The sequence below is a fragment of the Pituophis catenifer genome, unplaced genomic scaffold (assembly GCF_029215685.1).
Source record: "Pituophis catenifer annectens isolate HBS135680 unplaced genomic scaffold, rPitCat1.0.hap2 SCAF_8, whole genome shotgun sequence".
Lineage (NCBI taxonomy): Eukaryota > Metazoa > Chordata > Lepidosauria > Squamata > Colubridae > Pituophis > Pituophis catenifer.
This window is the reverse complement of record NW_027256888.1, coordinates 46098513-46125660: the sequence shown is the minus strand read 5'-3', so window position 1 is coordinate 46125660 and position 27148 is coordinate 46098513. Positions and strand designations below refer to the sequence as shown.

At 36.1% G+C, this 27148-nt stretch overlaps 1 protein-coding gene across 1 annotated transcript in view; it reads right to left on the bottom strand.

Moving 5' to 3' along the window:
• Positions 1–26831, bottom strand: part of FAT4 (FAT atypical cadherin 4) — a 111255-nt gene extending 84424 nt beyond the window's left edge. Inside the window, exons 1-2 of the mRNA XM_070949150.1 lie at positions 25196–26831; positions 21540–25138 (exon numbers count right to left, since the gene is read on the bottom strand). Of these exons, the coding sequence (XP_070805251.1) occupies positions 21540–25138; positions 25196–26831 (5235 nt within the window). The remainder of the gene's footprint in view (positions 1–21539; positions 25139–25195) is intronic.
• Positions 26832–27148: the final 317 nt, after the last annotated feature.

Sequence of the window (27148 nt, the reverse complement as noted above, 5' to 3'; positions counted from 1 at the left end):
AACTGTGAAGTTGACAACCCGATCACACAATGCATACCATTAAACAGTATTATGACCTAGCCATCAAAATTAAAGATGAAGCAAAGACATAAGAAGTTTTTACTATATGAGATTTAAATTTCTTTTATTCTAAAATCCCAAATATTTTGGAGTTTGGATAAGCAACTTTCAGTTCTTTCAGACACCAGTCTGCTATAAAGCAAACAATTCTTCAGCACTCACTGTTCTGGATTTCTACTGTTTAAACTATATAATTTGCACAATGTGAAAATTCTGAAAGTCTGTGATCATCAAACCAAACAGAAAAATGCTAACTTTTTTCTTGTATTTATAGCACAGCTCAATACTGGCTGTTTCTACTGGAATACAAAATCTTCATAGATGTCACTAAATTAATGTAAGAAAAACAAGTAACCTCCCGTCCAAATTGTGTGCATTGCTTTGAGTCCCACCACTTCTTGCTGGCAGGCAAGATCATTGGTCTCATCTATGCCTCTAGAACAGCAAATTCCATAAAAATTGAGCTGTTCACAAGAAGGCCAATTGCCTGGTTCACAGCCCTTCTATCTTATGAAAATGATAGACCTGCAATAGGCCCATTCTCACACTATGTGTAAATTTGATTCTGGTAAGTATTGCCTGATATATTTCAGTGCTATGCTATACAGATATAAAAGATTATAATCAATAGTTGAATTGGGTCTGGATTCCTTGATTCCTGCCTTTAGCAATGTAGCAACTTCTAGTTAGATCTTATTGTAATCTGCTTGAGTTCAAGTTGATGGTAGAATACATAAAAGTGCAGTTTTGGCATTAAATCTACAATAAAATAATAACTGGTGAAATTTGATTCAGCTAATGTTCATCGATGCTGACAACCACCATCAAGACTACATCCCAAAGACAACCTGGAAAAAAGGAACCTATACTTCAAACCAAACTGCTCAAGCTAAAGCCCAGAAGCATATAAATAAAAAAGGAACTACTAGAGAAAACACATAACACAACTAACAATCTCCACAAGGACAGGAAAAAAAAACAACACACTGCCCATGGCAAAGTAGAAACACAAGTCTATTGTAAAACCATTCAGATCAACCAATTGTTCCACCACCCAAATAATAACCCTAGCTCTAGATCCAACAAGAGGAGCTTCTAAATACCTTATTTAGATGATCACAAATGAATGTGTGGTTTATTTCTATGTACAAATGTACTCATTAAAAACAAACACACTGCAGCAGCCCAGAACACCAGAAATAGGAAACAGACTGCTTATATAACATCTTCCAAAAAGGAGAAAACTAGCAGAAGACATCATGAACACCAAATAGTAGTGACAAGACATGCTCAGTCACGAAACGTCTTAATTGAACAACACATACTTAACTACTGTATAGTTTCAACTGGGAAACAGCATCCCAGACCAAGTTTAATACAAAATAATAGGGAACTCCTAGAAGCATGACATCATCAGTCAATTAACTATTTATTTATTTATCAAATCTGTATGCCTGCCTATTTCACAAAAAGTAACTTCGGGTGGTGTACAACAATTGAATAAAAGTATATATACACACACATATATACACACATATACATAATGCAGTACAGGTAACCCCCAATTTACAAGTGTTCCCTTTGTGAACATTCGATGTTACGTGATTAGTGCCCCCTAATGTTTATGAACAAGTCCTGAACCTACAAATCTTGCAACACCATGGCAGTTGTTTGCCCTTACGAACAACAGCAGAGGCTCTGCAACATTCGTCTTGCTCTTTGCCAGCCAAAATTGAGGTTTGGAGGGGCAGGCCTGCTGTGGGAATAGTCGTATAGAAATATACTTGCATATTAGAATTATCCGTAGGCCTTGCCACAGCAGGGAAATAGGATGTTGAGGTCATCTGGAAAGTCCCGACTGCTCAGGCAAGAAATACCTACATTATTATTCTCGTACCAGCCTGGGAAGGGTCGTACCAGCCTGGGAAGGGTCTACATAACTAATATAATATGAGTGTATGCAACCCGATCATGTAACCACCCCCAATCCCGCCTTGCTATGATGCTGTATAATGAGTTTTATGAATGTCTAATAAAAGGGGGTCACGGAGTCAACTCTGGGCTCCCATCCCGAGATACCTGTCTGCGTATCTCATTTTTCTCATGGGAGACCACCCCAGCCTGCCCTCTATTTTGACCTGTAATGTGCTGGGTGATGCCTATGCAGGCCTAATTGGAGATCTGTTTTGGACAGCAAACTTCTGGGCAAAGCCTGAGGAAGTCTAAATGGAGCATCAGAGAGGTGAGTGCAGCTAAGAGGCTGGAGAAGACACAGTTTGCTAGATCTTCACATGGTAAGTTACCTGGCAGGGCAGGTTGGGTGGTGGAGAAAGCAATTGTGGGGAGCATGAGATATTTCAGTGGGTTGGGGAGGCCTTGGGTGGTCTTAAGCAAGTGGCCTGTTCCATCACTAGCCCCCACCCCACCCCAGCCTTTTCCACCCTGAAATGCCTCATGTGCACTTAATGAGCCATGCATTTGATTAGCAAATGCATAGGCGAAAGGAGGGAATGATCATGTTCAAGGTACGAGATTCACTGTCATGAATCCTTGTTACAAATGGAATGGGCAAGGTCCATTCCATTTGTAACTCGAAGATTGCCTATATAAGACCCAGCCTCAAAGTTGTGTTCTACAATCATCTGTAGATCTAGCTTATTTCTTGTATTGATTCCTCTGGGTCATATTTTTGTTGCCAATTTATGATGATTTATTTCAAGATTACTGACAATGATGTTTTTCCAACTGTGAGAAGATTAAAAAAAAACAATCTGTATCCAAAAGATTAAGTTTAGTTTATTATTATTGAGAAATATGAGAAAGCATATTCGGGTTGCTGTTAAGAGCTACAAGCTATATTTGTTATAGCACTTCTAGTTAGAGATGGGGATTTTAAGGAAGGCAAGGTATTATTTTACAACTGAATGAAAGAATTTTTTTCCCTAAGGAGAAAACAGGATTAAGGCTAATCTTAGTATCCAATTTTAATTGACCTTTAAAAATATTATAGTAATTTCATGCATATGCACAACCTGTCTTTGTAATACGTTTACTCATAAAGCATCTAATGCTCAATGGAAGGAAGGAAATCTATCATTTGTTATAGTAAAAAACATATACAAAACCTGGATGTGGGATTTCATCACAGAAGCTATTTAGGAGATTCCATTTCAGAAATTATTTCTGTAAGAAGCAATAAGTAGTTTTACATGCAGCTCAGCATTACACAACTGAAATTAAACATTTTTCATAGTTTTCCTTGCTTTTTGAGTTTTTTGTTATTTTTACTGGCTATTTATGAAAAACATTTAACTGCAAAGACAAGGAATCTAAAGGAAAACTAAATCTATTAGAAACAAGGATGTTATATATCTTTTTTTTCACATGTCTATTCAAGGAAATTTCACAGATGGATGTATACAATTCCCTAATAAGTTCACTTTCATGTTTTTCTTCTATTGCCTAAATTACTTTGTCATTCTTCTAATCCAAGCCACACCTGCATCATAAGCAAAAGCATGAAGATTATTATGGCAAATCATTAAGTTTCCCTTAAAGAGTAAACATGAATAAAACATTCAAATGTACAAGTATTTTCATGCTTTTCAGAATGAACAGTTTAGTCTGAAACAAAAAATGAAGACATAAATGGTACCGACTTACTGCAGAATGAGTAATGATTAGTTTTGGAGTTTAGATTATTTTTTAATATATTTTGTATAATTTGTAGCATATAGAACACCAGATTTCTTCAGATGGTTGCACTTCATTCTGTCCATCAACATTAATCAATATAACCAATGGTGCTATAATTCTAGTCTAGTTTTTGGAAGACTCTGCAGCAGCTATCAGAATTATTTTCTGTGCTTTGAGGTTATGACATAATTTATTTTACTGATTTGCTATCAATATCAAATATTACCAAAAATGTTTGCTTATAGAGCTCCATAAAACCACTTAAAAATGGCTTTACTTCTGTAATCTGTGTTATATAAGGCGCCAGACTGATCTTCATTATAATTCAAGCAGGCTTGGGTATGACTAGCACTTGGATAGAAGCAGTGGTGGAATTCAATTTTTTTTACTACCAGTTCTGTGGGCATGGTGTCACTTGGTGGGCGTGGCTTGGTGGGTGTGGAAGGGTACTGTAAAATCTCCATTCCCATCCCACTCCAGTGGAAGGAAACTGCAAAATATCCATTCCCACCCCACTCTCGGGCCAGTCAGAGGTGGTATTTGCTGATTCTCTGAACTACTCAAAATTTCCGCTACCGGTTCTACAGAACCTGCCAGAACCTGCTGAATTTCACCCCTGGATGGAAGGCCTGATAGACCTTAAGGATATAAAATAGACAGGAAAGTAGAAAAAAAATCTGGGAATAAGGCATGAAAAGCCATTTGTTAATCCAACAGTCCTCCAATATCATAATATTCAGTAGAAATTCTTTAGTATCTTCTTCCTTGTACTTATTATTATGCATTATTAATTCAGGTCTGTGCCTGGGAGATGTATTGTATGTAATTATTTTTCTTTTCAAAACAGAATAGGTTCATACTGTGCTTGTTACAGTAACGATATTTCATCTCTGAATGTTTCTTCAAACATTCTGGAGCTGTGACAAAAATTTGTATTTGAACAGAAAAGCTAAAAAACTATATGGAAACTAAGAAAGCTATATGAAAGATTGACTAAGTTACCAGAAGTTGAGCCTGATTTGAAGGATATTTTTTTAAAGTAGCCCATTTTTAATTTACATTCTTTTGCACTGTGATAGTGCCAGGATGGTCATGGATTTTACACTGTCATTAACATTTAGGTGTTAAGCTAACCACTAATGCAATGCTTTGCATATTTATCAGTTATATTGTATAAGTCCACACAGTGACTCTGAGGAGCTTACAGTATATCACAGAAGTGAGTACACCCCCTAACATTTTGTAAATATTTAAGTATATCTTTTCATGTGACAACATTGAAGAAATGACACTTTGCTACAATGTAAAGTAATCAGTATACAGCTTGTACTCAGTTTTGTTGGCAGAAATTTAGACTTTAATGGCTGTGTGTTGTGTTATTTTGAGGGACAGCACATTTACACTGTTATACTTTTATTACACTTCTGTGATATACTGTAGCAAGTAAAAAAAATAATACAAACCATAGCATAAAACACAGCAACACATATGCAACAGCCAAGAGACCAAATCAATCTAAACAACATTGTATACTATAGGTTCCACTAACACTCCAATCTCCACGTCTGGGAACATAACCGTATCTAAGAGTTTTTGAAAAGGCTGGCAGGGTTGAGGCCAATCAAATCTCAAGGGAACAATGGTGACATGGATTTTGACAGTCTACTGATTAGCTACTTGGAAAAATGTCGCTGTCAGAACATAGTACTGCACTGAACAAACATCCATAGCCCAGGGGAATAGGAAATTGCCGAGTAGCCTTTATGCTTGTGGTCAGAGATTTGTGTGCTCTTGCTGTGGGAGAAGAAGCTACCACTCTTTCTAGGAGTCTCTAAACTTCCTGATTATAGTTTACCATTAGAGTGTAGGAGAATCTACCACTAAAAGGCTACATATTTTTAAAGTCACAGATTGTTAATTTTTCCCTTTTATATTGTATCCTCAAAATCATAGTTTTATTTATTCAGCCTATTTTAAAATGATAATCCAGATCAATTATCCCATTGTGCATAGAAATTTCATCCCCAAATGACTAACTCTGTTACTAATTACTGTTAACTTAATAAATTAATTTCTTCATGATATTGACACTATTTAGATTATATAGCTTAATTTACATATATGTGTTAAACTTATTTGTACTAAATTCCAACTGGAATAAGTACATACTCTGGGAATAAGCTTCACAAAGTGTGTTTTAATTCTGAGGAGACATGTATAGAACTAAAATTTCATATTTTTACAATGTTAAGCACATTTTCCTTTTTTGAGGAAAAAATGTAGGAAGATGTGAGTGTTGTAAAGTTTGTAATGGATTTAAGGCTTTTCATCTTGAAGTCAATATTTCAAATCTTGCTAAGGTCATTACTCATACAAGGCTGTTACAATTTGACAAAAGAGGATATGTAACTTGACAACTGGAGATATCACCCACATTATTTGAAAATACCTCAGTTCAAATGAATTAAGAATATAATAAAAAATGATCAGTGAACAGCAGCAACAACTATAAAAAACAATTACACAAAAAGGCAAGTTGTTCACCACAGAAATATAATCAACTGAAAAATAAGTTTAGTTTTTGTTTTTAGAGAAGGAAAGGAGGAAGGGGCTAAAGCAGGTAGGAAGGATTCTATGACCAAAATGAAAAGATAGCACCAATAAGATAGTTCATAATCTCTAACAATAATGACAGGAGTATATTATCTTAATGATGTATTGGATATAGATAAAAAATAACATCAATAGAACAATGACTTTTTATTCAATTTTTCTCTTAAATTCATATTAAGAAATAATTTCATTATTATCTTGAAATATAATTTAACTGATATTGTATTATACCAAAACAGTCATTCCAATTGTAAAAATGTATTAAAATTTATTATTTCAATGTAACTAAATTTCATGTGAATTAAGGATTATATCTGACAGTACAATTAAGACATTTAAATATAATTCAACTCATGAAGTCCAAATAAATTTTATTCATTCATTCATTCATTCATTCATTCATTCATTCATTTTTCATACATTCATTTATATTTCCTATTTCTTAACAGTTGTCTCCCTCAGAAAGAGTTTCTGAGAGGTATACAATATAAATAATTTGTCACCTTTACCCATATAAATAATTTATCATTAAAAAGTTTATAAGGAATTGTTAACACATTCAATAATTCTTTATCTGCAACTATTACCACATAAAAGGAGAATGTGGTTGAAGTAAATAATGTCAGACACCACTTTGCTTAAGACAAATTTTTCTTAAGACAAATTATTAGCTTGTGCAAAAATAAGACCACCCTTGATGTCCCTGTAAGCAATAATGCAGCTGTCACCTTGGCCTTTGAAAAATTCAAAGAGAGTTACAGTGACAAAGCAGCTTTTATCAGCAACATTTTTGTGCCCCCTGGAAGAAAGTGCTGTAGATATACTGCCGACACCCACATACACACAGTTAAATCAGCAGGAACACTCATTTTATGGAATTACTGTGTCAATCAGGATACACAGCTGTACACATATAACTACTTAAGAATGTCAGGCCATGCTAGATTTACCTTTAGCTAAAGTATGCTCTGGTAGAAGTATTTGAAAAATAATAATAACAGGTTTTCAGGAAGTATTTTCTCTGTAAAGACAAACCTCTGTTTCTCCAAATGAAGAACTGTAATAATACAGATATCTTTGAATGTACCAAAAATAATGAATAGCTCTGCATTTTTGTTTCATTCTACTGTTACATAAATGTTTCCTCTGATATGTTTGATCTAGGAATTTTTACATAGAGTAACTTAACCTTCATTATCACTGTGTTTGATTATCAGGATCACTTTATAAATAATTTTTAATAAGAGTTTTGAACAAAAATTAACAAGAAATAATATTTAGAATGAAAAGGAAGAGAATACCAAATACCAGTGCTGAAATCAAAAAAGAAAAAGAAAAAGGTTTTTAAAGAGGTGATTTCCAATTTTTATAGCAATTGTAAGTATAAATATGTTAATCTCTTACTCTATAGGTTACAGCATTGTTTACATTTTCTCAATATTATTTTTTAATTAGCAAGATCACTTGAAGGTTCACTGATTCCTTTCAGAAATTACCAAAATCTCCAGGTCTTATCTTTTACATTTGTCATAGGTATATATATAGATTGTAGAACACTGAGTTATAACTGACTGCTGGGGAAAAAAAGATATTCATTAAGTAAAAAAGATCAGAATTACTTAACTCGTGTTTTGTAATATGCTATTGTGTATATCAAATAAACAGACAACTTGTCAAACCAATTCTAATTTTTCAATATTTTCTTGCAACAGGTATTTTAGAATAGAAGAACAATGTCTGGCTTCTGTACACTACTGTAGTCAAATAACATATACTTAGAACTATTTGCATGTCTGGTATCATCAATGATATATGAATAGGACATTAATTCTGGCAGCAAATGCAAGAAAAATAAGATTTGGTTTTTGTTGATAGAAAATGATTTAGTAGTCTCTTTTATCCTGGGAAGTTCCATAACTATTTGAACACAATAGACAGAAATACAAATACTGGCTTAGTTCTTTATACTGAGTTATGAAGTATGAAAAGTGAAATACTGAGGTGTTTTTGACACAGTCATTTTTCATATATAGTAGGCAGATTGATTTATTTGATCAAAAATAAGGAATGTCCAAACTGACACCAAATGCTGATGGATAAGAATTCATAACTATAAATAAGAATAAAGGTTAATTCATAAAGTTTATATTTGTGAGTGTGAAAATTAATTATATTTAGAAACATTAAAGTGAGGAATGTACGTGAAGGAAATCAGATTTGTTCATGAATGAATTAATGTGACTATCTTGGACTAAAAAATTGGGTAACCAAATACTGCAAGAAATATTTTATAAAAACTGCTTTATAAAATAACATATACATATGCACATGCATAAGCATAAGCATACACACCCATATATATATATTTGTTGTTCCATGTCTTTTTTAAAAAACTTTTTAAAAAAATTGGATAGATTTCAACTTATTCATCATTTCTCTTTTTCAATTCAGTTAATTAACTGGGATATCTCATTTTAATGATTAATATTTCTTTTGTCAGTATGCTAAATAACATTTTCACTAAGAAAACAGAAGTCCAATTTTGGACACTAGAACTATTGTTCTCCATTCAAATCTTTCTTTTAAATCTTGCTTTACTTTGCTTCAACGAACCACTGCATAATGCTGCACATCACCCACCCAAACCCTGACTGTCAATATCAGGTTGTTTAGTCACCAAGTCTGCGAGCAAGCCAGAGTCAGTCTTCCCATGAAAATCAAGTCAATGGCCTGCATCTCTTGATCCTGTGAACCAAAAGATGGCTATAATTTTTCTTTTTCTCTCCCCCAACCTTACTTTTCACATGTTGCAATCATTCCCTCAAGTCATTAGGCAATATAAAAATGCATCAATTCCTGCAAAGTTAAGTTCTTTCTGAATGACTGCATTGTGGCTGATTAGGCACAGTTTTCTTATTTTGTCAAATTAAATAGAGAGAGACAATAATATAAAAGAGAGGAAAATCAGGGAATGTTAAGGTATTTCTTCACTCAGACGATGTTCGCCTTACTATCTAATCAAGTGGAAAGGGCCTTTATTTGCTATTTTCTATTGTGAAAAAGTGCAGCAATAAAATGTCTAAAGATTTTCCAACACTTTTGTTACCCAAAAAGAGCAATGTTAGTCAAGTGCTTTCTGATTTAAAATAAAAAAGATAAAAAGAAAACAATTAAAAAGAAAGAGAAATCAACTTCTAGTAGTTTGAAAATTCAGACAATTGAAACCCATCTATACCCAACAGCCTTTTAACTTTCCAAAAGTTTCCCTAAAAAAGTTTGTAAAGAGGTTTGAATAAGGGTTTCTTCTTTGTGACCAGAGAAACATTATAAATGATGGAAGAAGCGGTCCACAGAACTTCAAACGATTTTATTTTAAACCATTACTAATCAGCATCTTGAGTTTGAGTGTTAATGCCAAATAAGAGAATAGTACTCCAAAGTCTAATGACCTTTTAAGAACATTTCTTTACATACATTTTGTAGAAGGTTAAATATTGTTACAACATCACATCATCTGTTTATAGATATTAACAACTATTAGACCATATGCATGTAAATAAACTATAATCATTTTTTGTTCGTAATATTCTATAGTCTGCGATGGGGAAGGAGGAGATAATGAAAGAGGGGTGGAGGGAATGAAGATTTAACAACCCAATCTATTAACTAAATTACCCATTTCATGATCTCCAGTGCTATAAAACACAATAGAAGAACAATGAAAGTGAAGTGCTCTTTGGCTCCACTAATTTTAATAGGGGAAAGCTAAGCTGCTTAGTTTTCCCTTTAAATTAGACATAATAAAATTTGTTAATGTTAGAAACTAAAAAAAAAATTGAGCTTCAACTGTAAATGAATGCATATTTCTTAACTAAATGGACCATCTCCAATTTGGGTTTGATTATCTGAGGGATGTTTTCTCCTGCTATAAACATCCTTGATTTCCTTGGATCATCAGGATGTGCCCTTTTAAGGTACCTCCACTGTCAGAATCTTATCCATCCAGTGCTTCTCAACAGGCATGTTGCAGCATACAGTTGTGCCAGGGACTTGTTTCTAATGTGCCACAAGATTTTTATCTTCTTTTCTATGGCTGAAATGTATAACTTAAAACTATGTAGCTTCCCCTTGAACTATGTCTTACACATTTAAAATATGCACATATGGTTAATAATTTTCTGGTGAGTCACTGAACCAGTACTACAGTATATTCAGTTCTGTGCCACAGATTTTAAAAAAGGTTAAGAACCACTGATCTAGTACTGATTACAGTCTTCTGTAGAAACTTATTTTACGTTAACCTTGTAAATCTGCATCAAAATCCTAGACAATATGATTTGAGGTCACTCAAAGCAGCCAATAGAAAGCATTACATTGCAGGCAACACATGTGAATCTCTTTCAGTCTGTGATGCTCTTAGACTTGGAAACAGCAGATGAATAGATTGCACAACTTAGAAGCTGTAGCAATGTCCAAGAGATTTTGGTCCTCTGCGGAGTTCCCATTGCATATGGTTCTGAACAAAATATATTTATGCTAACATTCAATGCCAGTTCCATTTCATTTATATTTACTGCATATTGTACTGTACAGTCTTACAAGTACAATTACATTATTTATTAAAACATCCATGAGCTACTTATGATCTTTGTCAATGTAAAGTGGGTAATACCAATCCCAAGCTTTATAAGCTCTAAAAGTAGATTTAGCTTAGTTTTTCAAAACAAATGTGTTTTTTTCCTTTTATCTTCCTTTCCCCATCACCCCACCAAAATGGTATTATTCATTTATCTGCTGCATGTTTCTCATCCCTATCACTCTTGGTCATCCACCAAAAGACTGTCCATGCCATTAGTAGAGACTGGAGCAGAACTATTATTATGGAATTTGTTAATGTTGTTTTAAAACATCTGTAGCATGCCACAAGTTTGCATATTCTCTCCACTTCTTATCTCCAGTGAATACAGAAAATGTAAGGTTTTATGTTATTGTTCTTGCTATTACTAGATGCTATTTTTTTAAAAAAAGTTATTAATTTTTCAATAAAGCATCAGATCCTTCAACTGGAAACCATGATAGGTAATATACAAGGCATCCCACAATGACTCTGAAGTATGTAAAACCACTCATGATCCAACTAAAAAATGTAAATTAAAACCATCACTATTCCCCAAGCTATGTGGCAACATTCAAACCAAACAGAACATCAGTCAATCTTCTCCAAGTTCTTTCTTTAAGCGGAAAGAAAGAACTGAACAGCCAAAGTTTTTTAATACTTGGCTGAACAATCGGTGGACTCAATAATGAATATTTTAAGCCAAAGATCATAAAAATGAAATTATTACATGATAGATCTATTAAGAGTGATCAGGTTCTCAAGTGTTGTTCATATACACAGTAAGGATTGTTCTGGGTATATAGTATATATAACCAGATATAGTATATATACTATATCTGGGTATAGTATATATATCCAGATATAGTATATATACTATATTCTGGGTATATAGTATATATACTGTCTGTGTGTGTGTGTGTGTGTGTGTGTGTGTGTGTCTTTATATATTATGTTTTAGATTTCCAAAAACATGATTATTTTTAATATAAGAAATCTGTGAGCCCTGTACATATATATGAAGGTATGATAAATCCAAATGCTATAGATAGATAAAGGTTTTCTCATAAATTTATCTGCTGATTTTGATAAAAGGTATGTAATCCTAAACTGAAGTAAGAAAAATCCAGTGGTTCAACCGGCAAAACAAGCTTCCAAGTATTTTCAGGAAGACAAATTAATTTTGGATGACAGAAGGCGGTGTTTCCACAATGGAAAATCCTTCTTTCCAAATTGATTGCACATTGCAACATGCTTTTGCTCATATTTTAATGAAGGATTTTTACCCAAGGCTCTATGATTACTAAAAAAAATTAAGAAAATGTTAAAAATTAGAAAGGAAAAATATTTGCTTTTTGATATATTTCATACATAAACCAAATCTACAAAAATCAACATGAAGGGTTCCAATTAATACAATCTGTCAAATACACTCTTCTCCAATTAACTTTTTCTTATGTATTACAATAGTATGAATGCATTCACTATCCCCCCAAATAGTTCAATTTTCTGATTCCTTATATTTTTATAAAAGCTAGAAGTAATATCAGCAATATACAATTTCAAGACAAAAATAGGTAATATGCATTTTCTAACAGCTTTACAAATATATATACCCTGTTTCCCCTAAAATAAGACATCCCCTGATAATAAGCCCAATCGGGCTTTTGAGTGCATGCATTAAAATAAGCCCCCCCTGAAAATAAGCCCTCCCCAACAATATTTAAACACATGCACAGCCAGTTTACACAATTTCTTCTGGTTTCCTCCATGCGCCCCAAAATAATAAGACCTCCCCGAAAATAAGGCCAAGCGCTTATTTTGGTGTTCAAAAAAATATAAAACAGGGTTTTATTTTCAAAGAAACATGGATAAATTGAATTGTAGTCAACAACATTTGTCATGCTCAGGAATTAACAGTTCAATTTTTTTCTTATCCAAATATTGGAATCTCCATGAAATGCTTTAGAAAAATGCTCTTGTGTATATCAGATTTCAGTAAAAGAAAATAAAATTTTAAAAGTCAAATAATTTGTAGAAATGTGGTACATGAGATTTGAAGTATGGGTGTTCATAAGTAATCAAGACAAAGTATTTATTTTCATTGGATTTTAATAAGACACTTGAAGTGTCATTTTATTTATATTTTCATGATTAGTTTCAAGATTAGTATGAAGATATTGCAAGGTTAAGATTTAATTTTAAAACTTAAACTTTAAAAGGTAGAGACAATACATGTTCGCTGTTTGTACAATAATGGCATTTAGTTATTAAATAAAATTAATATAAAAAAACTTTATGAGTTATTTCTTATACAAACCAAAGTTGAACGTGGATTTATGATGGTGATAGCTGTTTCTGATGAGGAAATTCCTATTATGAGAAATATACCATAGTATCTAATGGGCTCATATTAGCTCAGATGTTTGAAAACAAAGAATTTAGTTTTCACGAGTTGCTCTTTATTTGTAGCACCACTATATGAACTCTTTACAAAATATAAACATAAGGGAGAAAAGCTAAATGGATAACTATCTTTCCAAACAAATAAGTCAATTTGAAAATGTCTTAAGAATATTAATGTAAAAGACCATAATTATGCATCCATTTAATTGTAAACAAATGGATGAGATGTTCTCTCTAGTCCTCCTATATGGTTCCAAATTCAAATTACATTTTGTTTCATTTTAAAGAGTTGAGCTTATTTCCAAGCAAAGTGTTAGGTTGCAGCAATTCACTATTTTTATTTCCATAAAAAGCTCCCGAGACTTAGCATTGGAGGTGGTGATCTGTTTTCTATCATATGGTCTCTTATTTAATTATAATGCAAGAGACATTAATATTACTTTGTTACAAATTCAACCTTAATTATATATATTTTTCATGGAGTCTTAATTTCAAGTAAACAAACTTTTAAACAAACTCCTGCTTGTTTGTTAAAGCAGGATTGTTGTACCCCTTGTTAAAGTCACAGCAGAACAATGGTTTCTGGAATGTGTTTATCGTTATTTATTTTGTAATTGCTTTTTTATTATTTTATAGTTTTTCTACTGCATACATATTATGTAGACATATGCAAAGAACTGATCAGAGAAAAATACTACTACTACTACTACTACTACTACTACTACTACTAATAATAATAATAATAATAATAATAATAATAATAATAATAATAATAATTTTATTTCTATACCGCCCTTCTCCCGAAGGACTCAGGGCGGTGTACAGCCTATTTAAAAACACAAGACAAAACAGCAATTAAAATTTAAAATGATTAAATAATTTGGCTCAATTAAAACCCCAGAAATTTAAAATACCCCAATTTAAAACTATTATGTTGATAGCCCGGCCTGGCGGAACAACAGGGTCTTCAGTGCGCAGCGAAACACGCGGAGGTCAGAGATCTGACGTATTTCCGGGGGCAGTTCATTCCACAGGGCTGGGGCTCCCATAGAGAAGGCCCTCCCCCTGGGTGTCGCCAGCCGACATAACTTGGCCGATGGCACCCTGAGGAGACCCTCTCTGTGGGAGCGGACTGGTCGGTGGGAGGCTATTGGTGGCAGAAGACGGTCTCGAAGGTACCCGGGTCCTATGCCATGGAGCGCTTTAAAGGTAGTAACCAACACCTTGAATCGCACCCGGAAGACCACCGGGAGCCAGTGCAGCTCGCGCAGGAGGGGTGTCACATGGGCACAACGAGTTGCGCCCATAACCACCTGCGCGGCCGCATTCTGGACCAGCTGGAGCCTCCGAGTGCTCTTCAAGGGGAGTCCCATGTAGAGAGCATTACAATAGTCCAACCGGGAGGTAACAAGGGCGTGAGTGACCGTGCGCAGGGCGTCCTGGTCCAGAAAGGGCTGCAACTGGTGGATCAGGCGAACCTGATAAAATGCCCCCCTGGCCACGGCCGTTATATGCTCTTCTAAAGACAGCCGTGCATCCAGGAGGACACCCAGATTGCGAGCCCTCTCCGTGGGGGGCAAAGATTCACTCCCAATAGTCAACGATGGCACCTGTTTACTATATCAGGGCGCCGGAAGCCACAGCCACTCGGTCTTGGAGGGGTTGAGTCTGAGCCTGTTCCTCCCCATCCAGACCCGCACGGCCTCCAGGCAGCGAGACATCACATCAAGGGCATCGTTGGGGTGGTCCGGGGTGGAGATGTACAGCTGGGTATCATCAGCATTAATACTGTTAATAGTAACAGTAACAATAATAGTAATCCATATTTATCAGTTACTATTCCTCGTTCATGTTTTTTTTTTTTTTGAGGCCAAGTATTTTGGCAAGCACATATATTTCTTTCACTCTCTTTTCTCCACAAACTGTACATTTTGCATTATTTTTTACAATAAATTCATTAGACAATTTATTACTATAATTATCCCAGTCAAGGATATGATTAAAATAGCTTAGTATTATTTACTCTTGTTTAATTATATTTAATTATGCATTATGAGTTGGTAACTGAAACTTTTATTTCTTTGACAGATAAAGGAACTTGTGCCAAACTACATTTCACACACAATTGTATAGTTATTTTTCCCAACCTTTTCACAAAAATGAAGACAGTCTGTAATTGAAAAAAGACGTCTGACATTTCAAAATGCTCTTTTTCCCCCCATAAAACATGTTATTGAAAATTTACATTATTTTTCTGTTGAACTTTAGTTGATATAACCTATTTTCCTGCTATAAATAACAACCTTTAATTATCTTGCCTCTTCACTCCTATAAACTGCCATTCATCTGCTTAGAAATTTATTTAAACACACTAACATATTTGTGCAGACTTCAATCACATTACACATACAAACACACACACACACACACACGGGACTGGGGTGAAAGAAAAAGAAAGTATATATAGATTTCCAATCTAATTTAAAATGATCCTATTTTATTAATGTTAACATCCTTAGCCTCTTTTTTTTTTTTTTTGCCATCTAGAGATGAAAGATGGACTAGAACTAACATATCTATGCTTTTAAAAATACAAAACAAAACTAGATGGGGGCAGACTTTGGAGGTTCTGTACCACTTTGCTGCCATCTAGTGGAATATTCGATTTTGCAGCCCAGATCAGAAAACCTTAGGTACCTGGCTTCCAACTAAGACAGGGGTGGGCAAATGTGGCCCTTTTTACAACATGTGGACTTCAACTCCCAGAATTCCTGAGACAACCATGTCTCAGGAATTCTGGGAGTTGAAGTCCACAGGTTGTAAAAGGGCCACATTTGCCCACCCCTGAACTAAGATAATGGAAACGTCAAACAAAGGAAGTTTTGAAAATCTCAGTAACATACCAAACCTTCTCATGTTTGACAAAATATCTTTAAGAACCATATAAAACTATTAAAAATTTCAATCAAAACTCTCCAGTTTAAAAAAAAATACTTTCACCTGACCTCTAACTTATTGTATGGATTAATCATAGCTTTTATCATATAATTGGAGAAGGTAAACCAGTTTCTAAATATGATAGTCCAGAATAACGATGTCTAATAATATCTTCCCTATGACTAGCATATTGCTATTTTTGGATTCCAGGCATCTCAGCGGTATAAAAAGAAAAACTGAGAGGGAAACTAAGTCACCCAGAAAGTATGCAAATGAGTTAATTTGTTGCTTCTCACTAATCAGAAATATGAAGTTTTCACTTTGAACTATGGATTGACGAAGATACCTAGACCCAAGGCTTCATAATCTGAGAAAAAAGTCTTATCCTGCTACATTCAAACTGTAATTCAGTTAAGGAGAATCTGACAATTTCATGAAAAAATGAACACGTTTCAATTTACAGGTGAACAGAGCCTATATTATGTAGGATTAAATCCCATTGAATCATGCTTGTATCTTATTGCACTGCTAATAAAATTCCTCAAATATGCCAGTCTTTGGTATATTACTTTCTTTCCCCTTCTTGAAGTTAATTTTAAGAAGTTCTAAAGTATCGGTACTAATTAATGCTACTAACAATCAAATGCTTTTTGTTGACCTTGCAAGGAAAGACTTATGTCTAGGACCCAGTAGAAACCAATCCAGATATAAGCCAAAAGGAGGAAGCCAATAAACAATTGAGAAGTGAAGGCAATCTGGTCCACCTGTGGTGGAAATATTTCTTTTCTCATTCACACAGCATGAGGCTTCATGATGGATTACAGAAACACCAGTGAAGGAAATAAAATGGAGAAACAGACAAATCAACGGGGTATCTAAATTGTTATATGAAAACTCCAAGAAAAACATCTATCTTAATCATTGCAGAGTACTTTTGAAAATTCAATCATTTTAATGAACCTCCTAGAACATCATAATAAATTTTTAATCTTACCCACTGTAAAGTTAGACCAATAAGTTGTATACAACTAAGTTACACATGCCTTTACAGGGGCATAACTCAAGACTAAAGTTACCACAAAGACGGGGTGCAAAAATTACCACAATAAGTATGATGATCATCCAGATTTTTGCAGCCCAGATATGGTAACTCTACATAGTATATTCAGTTTTACACAATTACATTTTATTCAGTTGCTCGTGAATAGATTCCATGACCTCTTTAAATGCAGTATTCATTTTCTATTCCAAATAGAAAAGATCTGGGCAGAGGGGGAGAGAGGGAGGGAGGGAGAGAGATGGAGAAGGGGGAGAGAGGGAAAGAGAGAGAGGGAGGGAGGGAGGGAGGGAGGGGGTGGAGTCTTCTTTGGAATCATCTTCTTTCAATTAGTGCATAGAGTTGCAGATGTATGCTGATACTTATATTTCAAAATCAATGAAAGCACATATCACTTAAGTAATTGCTCTATATTTATCTTTGTCTAATAATTACAATAAAAATACGCGAGGAGTTAACAAAACATTCAATTGTGTGAAAAAAAAGGATGCTCCAATACACCCTGCTAAACAAACCTAACACTTCTATTGTGTAAGCAGCTAAAGATAACATTTGAAATTCCTAAATGAGATTAGTTTTCTTCAGATGAGTTTAACCAAAATGTTTCTACAATTTAACATTATGGCCAAGTGTTTGTTTAAAACATCATCAAAAATGTATCTTGTTAAAATAAAGAAAGTACAGCAATCAATTCCAGTTAATAAATGCCTGCCTAGATAAAATTGCAGAAGAATTATTCTAAATGGATTTGGGATGGAAAATGCACAAGAAAAAATCTTGCATACATGTTTGATCAGAAAACATAAACTTTTCTGTTGCAGAATCTTTCAAGCCAATCCTGTTACCATATGGTTGCCCTACTTTTAAAAAGTGAATTTTAAGGAAATAATCCTAAATCCTTAAAATAATCTTTTTAAAATAATTATTATTTGACCCTTTACCCTAAAGCACACAGTTCTTGGGAACCAAACCATGCATGAAACTCTAATCCTAACAGAGGTTCTAAAATTGCCATGGGAGATCTTAAAAAATTCTGGATCAAATATTTCCCAATCAAAGACCGATATGGGTCTTTATATCTCTTTCCTAGTTTATATTCTGTTGTGAAACATTCTTTTCTCATTAAGTATAGGTGCATCAGCAGTGTTCCTTATGTAATCCAGGAACCAGTGGCTCCAGCAGCAACAATGAGTGGGTCTTTTCTTTTCTTTTCTTTTTTCATACTTTACCACCTTACTGTAAAGATGTTCAATAAAGTTGCTGATACTGCCATTTACCTAAAATTGGTATCATGCAGTTTCTCTTTTATCATAATACTGGGACCAGTTTTTTGAAAGTTAAATATCTTTCTAAATTGTACCCTAATTTCAAAACATGAAAAATCAAACAAAGATCAGGCTGTTACCTTTTGGAGTTCAGAACTGCAAGTTTTATTACTGACAGAAGATTAAGCGCCATAAAGATCTTCTGTTGCTTAAAAGAGTATCAATTGAAATCAATGATAATGAAACAATTATTAAGTATATAAGTCCTGCAAATGGAGACAGGAAATAGGGGAGATGACAAGTCTTTAGACATGGCATTGGGAAAATGGCATTCCTTTGTAATATTTTGTCCAAATTTTATAGTATCAGCACATTTAGGAATATAAGAGCCATGGTGGTACAGTAGTTAGAATGCAGGATCACAGGCTAAGTCACTGCTCATTCCAGGAGTTTGATTCTGGCTAAGCTTTCCATCTTCCCAAAATAGGTAAAATGAGGTCCCAGATTGTTGGAGACAATATGCTGACTCTATAAAACCACTTAGAGAGGGCTGTGAAGGGATATATAAGTCTAAGTGCAATTGCTATTGCTATATTAGAAACAGTCAGAAAATAAAGAATGAAATAAAAACTTACATGAGCTTCCTCTTGTTATATGTCAGTTCTAAAGTTGCACCTTGATCCATTTAATATATTATTAGGGTTTGGAATTCTATGCTATGCAAGCTTATGCAAGTATGCAAGTCAATAGGACTTTGTTCTAAAAAAGCATCACTGCCAATATAACGTAAGCATAGTCTAGCACTAACAACAAATACTAGATTTGGGCATATACAATAAATTCATTTTTCATATAAAACTGTGTTTTTACTGTTATAATATAAAATGTGCTGTTTTCATAGGAATTTCATTACTCAAATAATTCTGATGCCTCACTTAATGAACTATTTGCTATACAATCATATATAATTTCATTAGGATTCAAATAGCAAAACAAATGAATAATTCCATATAGTTTTATGAAATGTTAAATCCCATTAAGTTCAGTAGGACCAAGATAATATGAATGGATATACAATCACAATCCATACTGAAATTTAAAGTTTATTTTGCTTTAGCTGCCTTGTATTGAACTTGAGGATAAAGAAACCAGTTGGTGTCATCCTTTTTCATAATATTATACAGTAGTATTCCTTGAATATATAAAACATGATAAGATTCCTTCCAATAACAATAGTTAAATTACTATTCAGTTAAAAATGCATTGATTTTTAATGAACTTATAAAATGAAGCACAAAGTATATGGTTAGACTTGCAAAATTTTTCTCCTGATAAAATAAATAAATAAATAAACCTTTAAGGACAAATTAAGTTGCTCTAATTCAGCATGAACTATGTAAAATCTCCATAGAATCAGACTTGATTTCTAGTGACTTCATTGACACATCGGGAGAAAAAAAAACCAAGCACATACTAGGCAAAGAAAAAATGAAGTCCAGGGACTACCAAAGAGTAAATAATTCTGTTACATGGGTTCATCAAGCAACTAAGATCTCAGAATTTTGTAGCTTCAAATACTTAATCAAGAATAATGTTATAACTGGTATCAAATCACTGCATATAATAACAAGTATATACCATGCTTACTTCAATTTAAAATACAGCATTTTTACATTCCAAAATAAACTATGTTTATGAGGAGGTGAATTCCACGTGATCGCTTAATTAAGTGAGACTATATGCTTAAGCTATTATTCCTTGGATGCAATTTTTATACTGTCCGATTCTGTTTGAGTTCAGAACTCAAGTTCTTACACCATAACATAAGCCAATGAGTCACTCTCCACTTCCAGCATCCCCTGCTGACTGAGTGTTCCAAGTTTTTGTGAGCAAAAACACAAGTCAGAATACTATGCAGGAATGAGGACTCAAACAATGTCAAACGGAAAAAGAAAGCCCCCACCTTAGCTGGCATTGTATTTTCTTTATGTCCCCAACAGACAAAGCAGGCTCTAGCTTAGGAAAGTTATGTAAACAAATATATCCATGATACAAATTGCCCATTAGGAACTTAATACAACATTTTGAAACAACAACAATAATAATAATGTCCTTGTAATGTTTTGGAATCCATGTAGCCTCAACCACTGTAATAAAAAAATCATTCTGATATTCGCCATTTGGCTTCTGTAACTCTCATCCTCTTCGTATGTTTTTATAAAGCTGAATATTGGCAAGGCTAGAGAAATAGAAACTGGAAAGAATGGTGAAGGGAAACTCATTTGGAAGAACCAGCTAAGTTTCCCTGGGTCTCATCCAACACTGTATTATTGTATAATGATTAAGAAGAAAAAGTCACAATGTGGTACAGGAAGAAAAATATAACAATTTAAGCTGAAATCAACCCTAAAACAAAATTTCTTTCCTCTAATTGCACTCTGCCTACACTTAGAAATATCAGGTATAAAACAGATAATGCATATTAAAGGCCAATAGAGAGAGAATTAAAAAAATTACTTTAATGAGTCAGTCAAATACAAAAATATTCAAACCCTACTCTTCAATTCAAATCTAGCAAAATATTTAGGCCAAGTACTAATTATGCAGAAAAATCTTTGTTCATATGCCATCACACAAATTACTTCTAAAGTGTGACAATACCTTGTTAATTCTAAAGAAAGTAACACTTCCAAGATTGAAAGTGTTTATTCAGAAGTCACAATGAATTCAGAGAGAATTAGTGCTAATAAATACTGCACGCAATGACAGTTTAAGTTGATAAGAAAAAACAAACATCAGTGTTGTATTTTATAGATTAAAAGCTATATGGAGAGAGAGAGAGGACAAGGACAGGAAAGAAAAATAATGAAATAAGCAAAAAAATCTTTACCTCAGCTTTCTGGGTCCGAGGCGAAGCTGCAGATTTTTCAATGGCATAAACATCCACCAGATACAGGCGTGCTCCTTGCTCCCTGTCCAAAACAGCAGCAGTCTGAATCACTCCAGTGTGGCGGCCAATAGTAAAGAGGCGGCCAAACTTTTTGTCCTCACAATGTACTGATACAATGAAATATTCCACTAGAGTTTCTGGCCCTCCAGGACTAGCTGCTTCAATGGATATCACATTTGTCCCAATAGGTTCACCTTCTTTTAAAATGGTAATATATTTTGGTTGAGTGAAAATAGGGCCATCAAGTCCTTGTAGAATTACAGTCATCTCAGTGGTTGATTTTCTTCTCTCAGGGCCAAGGTCTGTGGCTGAAATGATAAAGCTGTACATAAGCTGGGATGGCACTAAAGCTGATGACACTCTCAGTTCTCCACTGTAGCGATCCAGAATAAATATGTCTGTGACCCCATTAATTATTTCATACTCAACTTCTCCATTTGCTCCTTCGTCAGGATCGGCAGCCACAATTGTAGTTAGGACTGTACCTATTACAACAGAAGGTTCTACAGCCAGAGCATTTGGGGATACAAAAGTTGGAACATTGTCATTTTGGTCAGTTATAAGAACTGTCACATTCTTCAAAGCAAACCTTCTAGATTCAATAGGCACAGCCTGATCCATGGCTTTGACTGTTAATTCAAAGAGATTAGCAAATTCACGGTCTATTTCAGCACTTGTATATATTGTTCCTTTGACTTCATCTATATGGAAATGGTTTCCCCTTGGCATCTGCTGAATGATTGTATATGCCAACTGCCCATTAATATCTGCATCCGGATCGTGAGCCACTACAGAAATGACCGAGGTCCCAACAGGAATGTTTTCAACAATAGACTTAAATATGTCTCCAGCTGGAAACACGGGTGGGTTGTCATTATAATCCCTGACATATATTACAACTGACATGGTAGAAGACCGAGGAGGCCTCCCTTTGTCTTTTGCTGTTATGTTTAGTTTATACAATGACTGTGTTTCAAAATCCAACTTTTTTGAAAGGAAAATACTGGCAGTATTAGGACTGATGCTAAATGTTCCATGATTATTTGTTCCTGTAATACTATAATTAAGGTCAGCATTGTCACCTGAATCTGAGTCTGTAGCAGTGGCTGAAGTTACAAGTTCACCAATTCTCATGTTTTCCAAGATATCAACAAATAAAATAGTTTTAGGGAATGAAGGACTATTGTCATTTTCATCCAACACATTGATGTTCAGCATAGAAAGGGAGCTAAGGGGATCTGTCCCAGAATCCACTGCTTGGATAGTAAGTGAGTAAAATGCAGTAGCTTCGTGGTCCAATTTCCCAATTAAAGTCACCTGGCCAGTGCCAGTGTCTATCGCAAACTGGTTTTCTTCATTTCCTTCAATTATAGAATAGTGAATTAGCCCATTATTACCTTCATCGACATCTGAAGCAGAAACTCTTAAAACTTGTGTTAGGTTTGGGGCTAATTCTGATATTGTTGCTTGGTACAGTTCTTTCAAAAACTTTGGCGCATTATCATTTATATCCTTCAAGTACACCTGCACTATTGCCTGATCTCTTAAAGGCTTTGGCAACCCTTGATCTACTGCAATAACTGTAAGTGTAAATACAGCAGCTCCCCTTTGTCTCATCAGAGATTCTCTGTCCAACTGATGAGTACTTGTTATTTCCCCACTTAGAGCATTCAGTTCAAAATCAGGCTGCATGTGTGCAAACAAATATCTGACTTCCCCATTAGATCCACAATCTTTGTCAACAGCACTTATTTTACCTACAAAGGATTCACCTTTCTGTTCCTCTTCATAATAAAAAACATAATTGGTGCTGTTAAACAGTGGTCTATTGTCATTTACATCTTGCAGAATAACAGTAACATTTACCGTGGCACTGAGTGGTTCTACTGCTCTGTCAGAAGCCTCAACCAGTAGTGTATATCTGTCCTGAACTTCACGGTCTAGTTCACTTTTTATGTACAGCTGGCCATCTGGAAATACGCCAAAGGCATCTCCTGTATTTCCTTCAATTATGTTATAAGCTATTTCACCATTTGTACCTGAATCCTTGTCAGAAGCATGCACGCTAAAAAATCTGGAATTCACAGGCTCCGTTTCCGAAATAACGACTTCATAAGAAAGTTGGTCAAATACTGGTGGGTTATCATTTACATCATGAACAGAGACAGTTAAAATGAAACTGGAGGAACGTTCTGGAACTCCCAAGTCAGAGGCCATTATCTCCACTTGATAAGACCCATCGTTTACATCAAGAAGCCCTGTCAAACTGATAGCACCACTTTGTTCATCAATACTAAACAGATTTTTAGGATTTTGCTTTAGATTGTAAGCAACCATGCCATTTGCACCTTCATCAGGGTCAACAGCTTTGGCTTGGAAAATGGTATGCCCCGTATTCCAATTTTCAACCACATTCACACTTTCCACTGCATGAAGAAAGTGGGGTGAATTGTCATTTAAATCTCTAACAGTTATATTGACCAGAGCATCTCCAGTTATTGTTCCACCACTGGCTACTACTTTCAGCTGGTAAAATGTTTGCTCTTCCCTGTCAATAATACTAGCAGTGGTGATCAAGCCAGTCATTTTGTTAATTTCAAACATACCCTTTTGGTCACCTGTAGTGATCAGATATGTGATATTGATGTTGAGATCCATAGTGTGGGCAGAAACACTGCCAACATGATAACCTAGGGCAACATTTTCAAACACCACAAAGCTGTAGATTTCCTGGGTGAATACTGGGGGATTATCCTGAGTGTCCAAAACAGTGACTGTTACTATGGCCTGATTCTGTGATTGCAAATTGCCACCATCACTGGCTACTACTTGTAATTGGTAAGCAGTTTTTTCCTCTCTGTCTAGGGTGGTTTTCGTGGTGATGACCCCTGTCTGACTATGAATTTGAAACCTGGAAGTATCTCCTGCTGAGATACTATACCTAACTCTGCCATTGAGTCCAAGATCTGGATCACTAGCAGACACAGTGACAATGTAGCTGCCTGCAGGTTCGTTTTCTTGGATGTGAGCAAAATACTGGATAGGGTAGAATAAGGGGCTATTATCATTTACATCAAGCAAGCTCACATTGACCAGAGCCACTGAAGAAAGAGCAGGATTGCCCAGATCAGTGGCCAAGACATGCAGTGAGTAGTGTTCTTGTTCTTCCCTGTCTAATTGTGAGATTGTGCTAAGTCTACCTGAAACAGGATCCAAGCGAAAGGCTCCCCAACTAACTATTGGAAAACCACCTGAATTTCCCCCAATTTCACTCTCTTGCAAGATGAATCTCACAGTCCCATTGTCACCCACGTCACCATCCACAGCAGTGAGGACTAGCAACTCAGTTCCTGGAGGTGTATTCTCTGCTATTGAAACATGATACCCATCTGGCTTACTAAATTGGGGCTTTTCATCATTAACATCCAGGATATTTACTACCAGTTTTGCAAAGGAAATTTTAGGTTGCACACCCTGATCACGGGCACTAATGTTCAGCACCACTTGTGAAGCTATTTCCCGGTCTAGCCCACCAGATGCTGCCATGCCTTGACCAGCAATACCCAGCAGAGATGTAGCCATGACAGTATCAGCGCTCTTAGTAGTAACTAGGCCACTGTGTTCACTAATACAAAACCAACCCAACTCATTTCCAGAAACTATGCTGTACTTCAGGTTGGCATTAAGACCAGAATCATGATCTGTAGCACTTAAGCCCTGTACATAGCTGCCTGGTGGTACTTCCTCACTAATATTGACTTGATATACTGACTGCCCAAAAACAGGTGGGTGATCATTGATATCATTCACAAAGATGACAAGGCTGGCCACAGAAGAGCGGCTCACTGGGGCAGGAGAGGCCCCATCTGGACTCAGAGAAGAAGGGATTGAATCAGGTGATGGAGGAGAACTCCCAAAGTTGTCAGTCACAGCCACGGTGAGATTATAGGTAGGAATGCGTTCTCGGTCAAGAGCAGCTGCCACTTTGATAAGACTGAGATTGGGTACTTTGCTGCTCTGGACCTCGAAATGGCGCTGTTCATTCCCACCCAAGATGGATACAGAAATATTCCCATTGGCTGCTGGTGAATCAGCATCACTCACAGTCAGCAAAGCCACAACTGTGCCAGGTGCTGCATTCTCATCTACAGAAGCAAAACGGGAGGTGGCTGGGAAGTATCGAAATTTGACCCTTGGCTCATTATCATTCACATCAAGCAGATGGATTAACGCTTCAGCACGGCCATTCAAAGCTGGTACTCCACGGTCAATAGCCTGAACTGTTAATGAATACTGCCGTTGAGATTCATAGTCCAGAACCTCCCGGATACGGATGACCCCACTTTCAGGGTCCACCTCAAAAGGAAGCATCCCACTTCCATCTCCTCCACTACTCTCTGCCCTTTCCAGACGATACTGGATGTCAGCATTGGTGCCCTCATCAGCATCTGCTGCCGTCACCTGAAGAACACTGGCCCCAACTGGTGCATCCTCTGGCACTCGAGCTTGGTAGAGGGTCTGGCTAAAAACAGGTGGGTTGTCATTGATATCCTGAACAGTGACATTGACTTGTAGGAATCCATGTCTCTGAGGTTCCCCTTTGTCATCTACCTGCACCAGCAGCTGATAGGCAGAAGTAGCTTCCCTATCCAGCCCACTACGAGAGACCAAGTGCAGGAAGGCCCCTTCTCCACTAGGATTAAGAGTGATGTTAAGTCGGAATCGGCCCTCTTCATTGCCATCCACAATGCGGTAAGAGCTGTGGTCCACCCCATTGGTCCCACTGTCTGCATCAGTAGCCGTGTCCAAGATAAGCTGTCGGCCGCTACCTGTGTCCTCCTTGAAAGTCACCACAATAGAAGGATCTGGGAAGACAGGTGCATTGTCGTTGAGGTCAAGCACCATGATGCGCACTTCACTCGGATATGTCGGCTGGCTGGAAAGTACCACAAGATCCATCACATCATTAGTCAGGCTCTCCCGGTCAATAGTGGCAAGTGTGTGCAGATCTCCGGATGTAGCATTGATGGAGAAAAGAGCATGGTGCTCACTTAAGCGATAGGTGAAGCCTGGACGGGTGGCAATGGTACCTATCCAGGTGCCCGGCGGCTGCTCTTCCAACACCTTGAAAAGCTGCCTGGGCTCAGTAGAGGCACGAAGCGGCAGCATCAGGAAGACCACAAGGCAGGGAAGCAAAGTAGAAGAGGCGCTGCCCACCTCCCAGCAGCCCATGATGCAGACGAGGGACAACGTGGGAAAGTGAAGCAAATCCGTCTAACAGCCACAATCCAGGTCGGCCCGCAAACCAAGACAAACCAACCCAGCAAGGCGGAAAGTCCAGCGAGCGTCGGGCCAGCAGCGTCAATCCACATTACCAGGAGCGCTCAGGTGGAAGTGAAGGGCTGTCAACGCCTCAGCCACCGCGGGCATCTCTCGCCCTCTCTCTCTCTCCGCTGCGTACGAAGGCCAGCACAATGCGAAGAGTCGGCGGAGGGTCCAGGAGTCGCCGCCGCTGCCTCCTAAGGAGAGGCAGGCTGATCCCGGGTCCC